Genomic DNA, 10583 nt, shown 5'->3' with positions numbered 1-10583 from the left:
TTTTAATAATAAATATTATTTTTTAATATTTATCACAGCCCTGTGGGAGCTGGTATTCGAACTTGAGTCTTCTACAAGAACAGCCAGGCTCTGTTCTTAACCTCTGAGCCATCTCCCCAGCCCCTGTTTTATTATTTTTAAATTAAATTTTAATTTATTTTTGTGGCGCACATGCCACAGCATGCATGTGGAGGTCAAAGGACAACTTGTAGGAGTCAGGTCTCTCCTTCACCATGTTGGTCATGAGAATTGAACTCAGGTGTTCAGATTTGGTGGCGAGCACCTTTACCTGCTGAGCCATCTTGACAGCCAAGATTGAGTTTTGATTTGTCTTTCTGTAATTTTTTGAGTCATGGTGCTTAGCTCACCTGTGCTTCTTAGCTGTATCCTAGAAAGAATACTGAAAATACTAGTGAAAAACTTTCATTTTTACTGGTGGCTATTGTAATACTGGTAAGTTCCACATACTGTATACCAGGACCTTCCTTGCTTTATCGTTCCCTTAAGTCTCACCCTCTGTGAGACATTCTGTGTCCAAGTGATAGTGCTAGCAGTGGGATCTCATTGTCTCCTGGCAGCTTCAGAGTTTGTTTGTTAAGCCTTGTTTTAGGTTTCAAGACACAAAAGAGAGCTTGGAAGTTGGTGTATTAACTTGTTCATCCTCTTGGACTGTCAACTTCTTGGCACAAAGGACTCTGTTTTGCCAATCTCAAAGCATAAGGATGAGGGTGACAAGTAGACAGCACTGTCAGTGTACCTGCAGTCTCTACCACCTGGAGAGATGGGCCTTTGAGTCTTCTGAAAATCCTGGACTTCCTGCTTGCAGATACTCTTTTTTTTTTAATTTATTTAATTTTATTTATTATTTTTATTTATTATTTTTTTATGTGGTTTGTATGAGTGTTATGCCTGCATGTAAGTAAGAGCATCCATGTCGTGTAATGCTCATGGGGGACAGAAGAGACTGTTGGATCTCTTGGAACTGGAGTTACAGAAAGTTGTTAGTTGTCATGTGGGTGCTGGGATTTGAGCCCTCTGAACACCGGTCTTCTGCAAGAACAGTCAGTGTTCTTAACCACTGAGCCATCTCTCCAGCCCCTTACAGACACTCTTAAAATCTGGTTTCTACCAGTGATGTATCAGATGTAAGAAGATGGACTCCTTTTTTTTCCAAACACAGTAAAGTTGGTTTATTTTTTTTATCTTATTTTATTTTTTGGTCTTTTTGAGACAGGGTCTCCCTGTAGCCCTAGCTGGCCTGTATTCTCTATGGAGACCAAGCTGGCCTCGAACCACAGAGATCCGCCTGCCTCTGCCTTGCAGGGTGGCTTATTTTTTAAAAAATACTTGGTACCTTCGAAAATAGATTCAAGACAGATAAGAGTGATGATAATTTATGCCGGGCATGGTGGCGCATGCCTTTAATCCCAGCATTTGGGAGGCAGAAGCAGGTAGATCTCTGTGAGTTCAAGGCCAGCCTGGTCTACATAGTGAGGTCCAGGACAGCTAGGGCTACAGGGAGACCCTGTCGCAAAAAGACCAAAAAATAAAAAAAGAGTGATAATTTATGATCCTCAAAAACAATTTTAAAAGCTAGGCGTGGTGGCGCACGCCTGTAGTCTCAGCACTTGGGAGACAGAGGCAGGTGGATCTCTATGAGTTCAAGGCCAGCCTGGTCTACATAGTGAGTTCCAGGACAGCTGGGGCCACAGGGAGACCGTGCTTAAAAAAAAAAAAAAAATTTTTTTTAAATACACTTTATAATTCCTTTTAATTCTGAACACTCTTAATTGTTCTTGAAATGATTTACTTTTCAGAAATTTAGTTTTTCACACAACTATGTAGAACCAGGAGTAACTATTTAGCAATTGAAATGGAGACTATTTTAGAATCTCCTCTTGTGTTGTATTGCTGCCACACAAACTTTTGTTTTCATCTTGCTCCCGGGTTTACAAAACACATAGATGCAATTTTAAGAGAGAATCTCTATGACTTGTAGGAAACATTTACTTCTCACAGAAGAAGAAAAAAAATTCTTTTTGAGACAAGAGCTCATATTATGACTCAGGCTGGCTTGGCACTTATTAGCCGAGGCTAATCGGATTTGTAATAATCCTCCTTCCTTGGTGTCTGAAGGGCTGGAATGTAGGTGCGAGCTTTGGTGTTTCAGCTCAGGTTTTTTGTTTGTTTTTTGAAGCAGAGTCTCATGTAACCCATACTAGCTTCAGACTTGCTATGTAGCTGAGGGTAATTTTTTTGATGCTGGCATAAAGAACAATACTCTGGAATTCTGGGGTAAACACCCTCTGCTAAGGTTTTTTTTTTTTTTCTTTTTCTTTCTTTGGTATTTTATTATTTTATTTTTATATTTATTTATTTATTTATTTATTTATTTTGTCTTTTTCAGACGGGGTCTCCCTGTAGCCCCAGCTGTCCTGGAACTCACTTTGTAGACCAGGCTGGCCTTGAACTCAGAAAGATCCGCCTGCCTCTGCCTCCCAAGTACTGGGACTACATGTGTGTGCCACCACGCCCAGCTGGTTATTTTTAATTGTGTGTGTGTGTGTGTCTGTGTGTCTGTGTGTCTGTGTGTCTGTGTGTCTGTGTCTATGTCTATGTGGATATGTGCACATTAGTGTGTGTGTCCACAGCATCCAGAGACATCAGTTCCATAGAGTCACAGTGATTGGGTTCTCAGCATTCACATCAGGTGGCTCACAACCCCCTCTCACTCCAGCTTCAAAGGCATCCAATGCCTCTGGCCTCTGTAAACACCTGCACATACCTACACACAAATATGCCACACATGCACATAATTTTAAAAAATAATTCTTAAAAAAAGTCGCAGAAATGGAAGTTAGGCTATGGTAATGTGTTAGAGAGAGAAGCTCAGACTGAGGCTTTCTGGACCAAAACAACTTGGTTTCATTTAAGAGTTCTTTATCATCACACCCCTTCTGTCATCATTCCAGAGGTGGAGGCAGGAAAATCACAGCTTTGAGGCCAGCCTGAGCTACCTAGTGAGACCTTGTCTCAAAAACTTAAGGGCTGGGAATGTAGGTCAGTGGTAGATTGCTTGCCTAGCCTGGGTGCCAGGCCTGGATTGATTTTTCTCTTTTGTTTGTTTTTAAAGAGTTCTCCAAAGGCTCTGCTTCGTTGCCACCTTACTTGATAGTCACTTGTGAATGTTAAGACCCACTTTGATCTACATGTAGAGTATGCTCTCTCAGGGTAGCATGCGTTATCTCTAGGATGCACCTACGTTTTTACTTCCTTTGCTAATGAAAGTGGTTTTGGTGATAACAAAGTGGAACCGTGTTAGGGTAGCAGATACTTTAGACTAAAAATAAAATATTATTCTCAAGGTCAGGGAGAAAGAAAGTGTTTTTTTACTTCTGTTTTTTTTTTTTTTGGAGGGGCACACTTTTTGAAACAGGGTTTCACTGTAGCCCCTGCTTTCCTGATAACTTGCTGTATAGACCAGCCTGGCCACCATCTCACAGAGATCTGCCTGCCTCTGCTGGGATTGAATTAAAAGCATGTGCCACCATATCTGGTTTTATATACTTTTAAAATAAAATTTCTCGGCTGGGCATGGTGGCGCATGCCTTTAATCCCAGCACTTGGGAGGCAGAGGCAGGCATATCTCTGAGTTCAAGGACAGCCTGGTCTGCGTAGTTCTAGGACAGCTGGGGCTACAGGGAGACCCTGTCTCAAAAACACCAAAAAAAAAATAATTCTCTAAAAGTTACCTTTACTTGCTTTGGTTAAAAACTGATGCAGTGAGGCCCATTTTTCAACTAGATGAAGTTACAGTATAAATATTGGCAATTACAGCCGGATATGGTCGTGCACGCCTGTAGTCCCAGCACTTGGGCGGCAGAGGCAGGCGGATCTCTGTGAGTTCAAGGCCTACCTGGTCTACATAGTGAGTTCCAGGTGAGCTGGGGCTGCAGGGGGACCCTGTCTCAAAAAGACCAAAAAACAAAAACAAACAAAAACAAATGGCAATTACAAATTCAGGTAATTAGGTAGACTTCATCTGTCTCTCTAAGGAAACTAGGAAGTATGGGTAGTGCCAGAATGCTCTGGAATTTCTTGGGAGTCTTGCTCTATTCCAGATGTTCTCTGGTTCAGCAGTGTTTCCTGTCTATTCATTAAAGAAAATTTGAAATCAAAGTTGAACTGCTGTTTAGTTGCTCTCATTTCCTCATCAGTCCTTCGTTGAATTGATTTACAAGTTTTTGTTTTTGTTTTTTGTTTTATCCTGAGGAAAACTGTATTTGGAGTCTGAAGGCCTGGGTTCAAGTTCTAACACTCCCATTTAAAGCAGCTTTAACTTTGGGCTTGCCTTGGGACTTACAGAATGGCTTTAGGCTTGGGTGAGGTGGATTTCTTAGAATTAGTATTTTCTTTTCCTGCTGCAGTATCCTTCACATATAAATACAGCCAACTTACAAAGGATTCCTCCTGGTTATGAATGAATCAATCTGTTTGTGATTGACAATTATGAGAACAGCTAAAATAGGAATACAGAAGCAGGCTGTTTAGCTTGCTTTTATAATCCCAGCAGTGAGGAGGTGAAGAGAGGAAAATTGCAAATTCAAGGCTAGCCTAGGCCACGTGGCAAGACCGTGTCCGGCAAGTACTTAGGGAGATTGGATCAGTTGCCTATAATGCCACAGCCAGTAAGTAGCGGAAATAGACTTAACCACACATCAGTTTGATGGGATGGTCCCTGCTTATCATCATCTTCTCTCTTAGGAGACATAGAGACCTGTACTCTGAGGGTTTGCTGCTAACATTGGCAATTAATTTTACAGTAGTTCCTCACCTTTTCCTTCTGTTGATGGAACCTAGTGTCCCTAACTCTGACATAGCATGTTGTAAAGATGACAGGATATTTCTGTGAAATGTCCTGAGTTTTTAAAAATATTTTGTGTATGAGTGTATTGCCTGCATGTATGTAGTGCATCTGTGTCGTGCAGTGACCATGGAAGTCAGAAGAGGGCATTGGATTCCCCTGGAACTGGAGTTATGGATGGTTGTTAGAGTAATGAGAATTGAACTTGGATCCTCTGCAAGAGTAGCCAGTATGCTCTTAACCACTGAGCCATCTCTCCAGCCCCCTGTACTGAGTTTTTAAACTATATAAATCATTGTTTGGACCTCGAATAGTTCATCAGTATAATTCACTTAAGGCAGAAATAAAGGTGGAAGCTTATATACCAAATTTGATGTTGAAATCATTGCTAAAGTGATAATGTACTCCTTTCCCCACATTTAATTTCTGATAGAACTTCCAGTTTTGTTGTTGTTCTGTTCTGCAGGGGAATAAACCAGAAGAGATTTTCTTCTTTTCTGCAAATAGGGCTACTGGATTTATTCCTTACCCTAGTGATTGCCCTCTTGTATTTACTTATTTTTTTTATTATTATTGTTATTTACTTAATTTATTTATTTATTTACTTTTTTTTTTTGCTTTTTGAGACAGGGTCTCCCTATAGCCCCAGCTGTCCTGGAACTCACTATGTAGATCCCAAGTGCTAGGATTAAAGGCATGCGCCACCATGCCTGCTGTTTTTTTTTGTTTGTTTTTGTTTTTGTTTTTTTAGCATTGTGATTGATATGTGTTCGTGTGTGTGTGTGTGTGTATTTGTATTTGTATTTGTGTGGACTCTAGTGCCATTGTGTATGTGTGGAGATCAGATGTTAACTTGTGGGAGTTCATTCTCTCCTACCCTGTGGGTCCTGGGGATCAAACTCTGGTTGTCAGACTTGGTGGTAAGCACCTTTACCTACTGAGTCAACTCACTGGCCCAGTAATTAACCCTCTTGAGATTAACACTTGAAATTTATTTATTTTTAATTTATGTGTATGAGTATTTGGTCTACATGTATGTAAGTATACATATGTGCATTATTGTGGAGGTCAGAAGAGAGTGTCTGATCCCCTGAAACTGGAGTTACGAACAGTTGTTAGCCACTATGGATGCTGGAAACTGAACTTGGGTCCTCTGCAAGAGCAGCCAGTGCTCTTAACCACTGAGCCATCTCTCCAGCCCCAAGATCAGCACTCTTAACTCTCCATCCTGGAAGACTTCAAGGTTCTAAGCATATTATTTCTGGGAGATCAGGGAAGATGATAGATTGTCTCTGCTTTTTTTTTTTTTTTGGAGTTAAATTGAAATTTTTTTGGTCTTATAGGGTCTCCCTGTAGCCCCAGCTGGTCTGGAACTTCTGTGTAGACCAGGCTGGCCTCGAACTCGGAAATCCTCCTGCCTCTGCCTCTTGAGTGCTGGAATTAAAGTAAGTTGAGTTTTTATCTTGCTCCTTTGTTTTGCCCAGAGGGATCTCTCAGTTTTGATGGAAATAGATTTTTCTAGAACCTTGAACCAGGATTGTAAACTGGTGGCTCATAGGCTACATGTTACTGGCAGATGCATTTGAGGCTTACTTATTGTTTAAATATATTTTATTTTAGCTAATATTTATTTATTTTAGCTAATATTTAAAAGAGAATTTCACATAAAAACCCATATTCCAACACTGGGTGTGCTAGTGTGAACCTTAATCCCAGTCCTTGGGAGGCAGAGGCAGGTGGATCTCTGAGAAATTGAGGCCACCCTGGTTCACATTGTGACTTCTAGGCAGGCTGTGACTAGGGAGAGACCTTGTCAAAAAACAAAAAAATCCAGATTTCATTTTCCAGCTAGGGCCCATGTACAGCATTTGTTTGGGACTGATGAGTAATAGCCATAGGTTACTACTGTCCCTCCCTACCAACCTGCTTTATGTCAGACCTCTGTAGACATTTGACTTTCAGCCCCAGGACCTAGAACTGAATGCTAATTTTAAAAGCTGTTGAAGTACTATTTGCTTGTCAAAGAAGAGACCTGCTTTACTGGGTATGTAGAAAGATAGCTCATAAATAAGATTAGAACTTTCTCCAAAATTACTGTTGTTCTGTTCTGGTCCGAAATTCATTTCCTTCATTCCAGCAGTGGCTTTTCGATCCCAGACTGTTGGAGGCCCTGCCTCTATGACCTGCTTAGTTCAGATTCACTGCTTCCCTTTCAGCACATAGATATCACTGCCAGCAGAGGGTGCTGTCTGCTCACTGTGCCTGCTGTGTCTTGGCTCAACTGAGCCACAGCTGTTGGGCATGTGCCCTTGGTCTGTGTGAGAGTTTGGGCATGTCCATTTGGTTCACATCCCCAGTGCCCACCCCTTTAGACCCTGGCCAGGTTATTGTGTCACTGGGGACTCTATTCAGTAACAGGAAACTGGGGAAAGTTTAATTGTTTTCTCCTCTCCCTTTTTCCCATGCAGCTGAACAAAAGGTTCATCCTTAGTTTTCTCCATGCCCATGGGAAGCTGTTTACCCGGATTGGGTAAGTGTGCAGGATGTTTATTTTATTTTCCTACATTACAAGTCATTTTGGAATTTAATATTGTTAGCAACTAGACTGTGTTTGTGACTGAGGGCACAGGGTGTGAATTCCTAGAGGCCTCCACCTTCTCTTCCCTTCACTTTCGTTCCTGCTGTGCTGATGGAGTTTGAGAAATAACCACTCTCTATTTTGGTCTCTTTCTTCCCTTACTTTACCAAAACCTTTCCCTAAGGACAGTCTTTTCCCAGCCCCTCTTTTAGTCCCCCTGGGTTTCTGTTTCCTCTGTCTCCTGTCTTGCCTCTAGTGAGCTTCAGATAGTCATACTACATCCCTGGGTGCAGCTGCCAGGGGTCCTCCTTGGGGAAAAACTGTCTACTAATTTCCCCCTCAAAAACAAGAGCAACATTTGCTTTCCTCTATTTTCTTCTAACCCATGCCCTGTCCTCTCTGCTGTTTCCTGTGCCATATTGCTGAACTCAGTAAGTACCAAGACTGTTGCATGGTACCTCCACTGTGAATTTGCATCTATATCTCAGGGAAGGTCATGTGTACAAAGCCTCATTACTTCCCCCCTCTTAAGTCCCTGTAAAGAGATTAAGTTCTAAATATTCCTTTAGTGGATCAGAGTTTTTCCTGACAGTATAAAATCAAGATCCAAATGCTTGACAGAGCCTTCTCATCAAAAGAGATGTGTGCTGAGTGCCTCTGTGTAGGCCCTCCCTGGGTAAAAGACAGTGGCAAGGACATAGCAGCCATCCTAGACAGTTTGTGATTTTAGTTTCATTTGTTGGTTTTGGGTTTTGTGAGACAGGGTCTTACTATGTAGCCCAGGCTGGCTTAGAACTTGGTGATCATCTTGCCTTAGCCTCCTGAGTTCTGAGATTACAGTTATGTACCCCCACACTTGGATTTCTATTGGGTTTCTGAATTACAGATTTTGTTGTGAGCTACCCTTTGAGGTGATTAGTTTTATATTGTAAATTCCCCAGTTACAGTATTTCTCTTTTTCTTTGTGTCATAAACTTATAGTTTATCTGTAATGCTGTAGGTGTCCTTAGGGGAAATAGGAATTATATCAGTTTCCGAGTACATTTGTATTTATTTTGAGAAGCTGAAAGGCTTTGTCCTGCCTGAAAAACCATTGCCCAGTGGGTGTTGGGTAGAAGTGGCATCTCCTTATGAAAGAGCTACAGTTGTGACTGTTTCAAGGCTAGTTTAGATTTTGAATTTACTTGGGAAAATTGGAGAAGTGTCAAAAGATAAGAATCTCAGTAGAAATAAGTGTGAAACAATTTACTTGGGAAAAATAAACTACAAGTATCAGTAGCTTCCACCTTTCTTTCTACAGTCATTGACGTAAACTCCACTGTGGCAAAAGTTTGTCCCAAACGTTGTATCCTGAGGGCTGAGTATATATAGTAGGTGCTCAGTTAATAGTTGTTGGATGAATGATTGACTAAATGATTATAAGAAATGGATGGATTACGAAAGACCAGAGAAAAGGATCTGATGTTCCAGTAGGTTATAGTAGACCCAAGTTGATTATCAGTGAGAAATTAGTTGCAGTTACGAAGCTAGAGAATATGGTCAGTTTTGACTTATAACACATCATAGAGCTAGGCGTGGTAGTGTACCCTTATAGCCCCAGCATTCAGGAGGCAGAGGCAGGTGGATCTCTGTGAGTTAAAGGCCAGCCTGGTCTACATAGTGAGTTCCAGGCCAGCTGGGACTACAGGGAGACCCTGTCTCAAAAAAAAAAAAAAAAAAAAAAAAAACCCAAAACACATCATAGCAGAAAAACTAATTGCCACACTTAAAATAACAGTTGATGGGGCTGGAGAAATGGCTCAGTGGTTAAGAGCACTGGCTGCTCTTCTAGAGGACCTGGGTTTGGTTCCCAGTACCCACATGGTGGCTAACAATTGTCTGTAATTCCCGTTGGGAATCTGATGTCTCTTCTGGCCATTGCAGATGTTGCACATGTAATGCATTTACATACACGTAGGCAAACATGCATATAATAAATAAAAAGAAGTTGACATTACTTATGCCTTATCTCTTTGTCTTTCATGGTTGTCGTTTTTCATCTTCCTCTTACTAAACCTTTTCACTCAGTGTTTTCTTGCTTTTTTTTCTCTTTAACTCCCTTTTGGGAAGATTGTGTCATATAGCCCAGGCTAGCTTTGAGCTTTTGATCTTCCTGCCACTATCTCCTCAGCGTTGGGATTACAGTCATATACTACCACACCTGGCTCTCCTTTTTTCCCCTATGTTTGTTCTTTAGGTTTTTCTGTACCATGTTTTAAGATTTGTCAAGTTCAATACTTACTGACATTTTGAGCTAAAAAACTTCCTTTTGGATGGTTGTCCTATATACATTGTAGCATCTGTGTACTACATGACAGATGCTTTACTCCAGTGTTGTGATTTAAAATGTTTCCATGGGCTGGAGAGAAAGCTCAGTGGTTAAGAGCACTGACAGCTCTTGCAGAAGTCCTGGATTCAGTTCTCAACATCCATATGTCAACTAACAACTGTCTGTAACTCCAGTTCCAGGGGATCTGATGTGCTCTTTTGGCCTCTGCAGGCATTGCACCACATGGGCACACTTACATACATGTAGGCAAACACTCTGGACATAAAATTTGTTGTTTTTGGTTTGTTTTTTTTTTTGGGTCTTTTTGAGACAGGGTCTCCCTGTAGCCCCAGCTGTCCTGGAACTCACTATGTAGACCAGGCTGGCCTTGAACTCACAGAGATCCGCCTGCCTTTGCAGGCTGGAATTAAAGGCATCCGCCACCACACCTAGCATAAAAATTGTTTTTAATTTTTATAAACAGATATTTTGGACCACACAAATGAGGTATGAGAAGCTATTCATTTTCAAAGGCTTCTAAGGAAGTAAATCTCCACATATCTTCCCTGTGATATTGTCATCTTCTTCATTTTCTGAATTATTTATTTCATTATTTTCATTCTATGTTGTATGTGTGTAAGTGCACTATATCTTGCAGTGGCTGTGGAGGATAGAAGAGGGTGTCCAACCCCTGGAACTGGAGTTACAGACAGTTATTAGCCTTCATGTGGGTGCTAGAATTTGAACCCGGGTCTTCTGCAAGAACAACCAGTCCTCTTAACTGTTGAGCCATCTCTCCAGCACTCCAGCACCTCTTTTTTTTCTTTTTTTTT

General features: G+C 41.1%; 1 protein-coding gene across 4 annotated transcripts in view; it reads left to right on the top strand.

The window, feature by feature from the left end:
• Positions 1-10583, top strand: part of Smg6 (SMG6 nonsense mediated mRNA decay factor) — a 288855-nt gene that overhangs the window by 68064 nt on the left and 210208 nt on the right. For all 4 annotated transcript variants that reach the window (XM_029561452.1, XM_008828802.3, XM_029561453.1 and 1 more), the window contains exon 9: positions 7333-7394. In XM_029561452.1, coding sequence (XP_029417312.1) covers positions 7333-7394 — 62 coding nt within the window. The remainder of the gene's footprint in view (positions 1-7332; positions 7395-10583) is intronic.

Source organism: Nannospalax galili, unplaced genomic scaffold, assembly GCF_000622305.1.
Source record: "Nannospalax galili isolate Female #2095 unplaced genomic scaffold, S.galili_v1.0 scaffold212, whole genome shotgun sequence".
Classification (NCBI taxonomy): domain Eukaryota; kingdom Metazoa; phylum Chordata; class Mammalia; order Rodentia; family Spalacidae; genus Nannospalax; species Nannospalax galili.
Note: the sequence above shows the minus strand (reverse complement) of the source record. Positions and strands in the feature narration are given on the sequence as shown.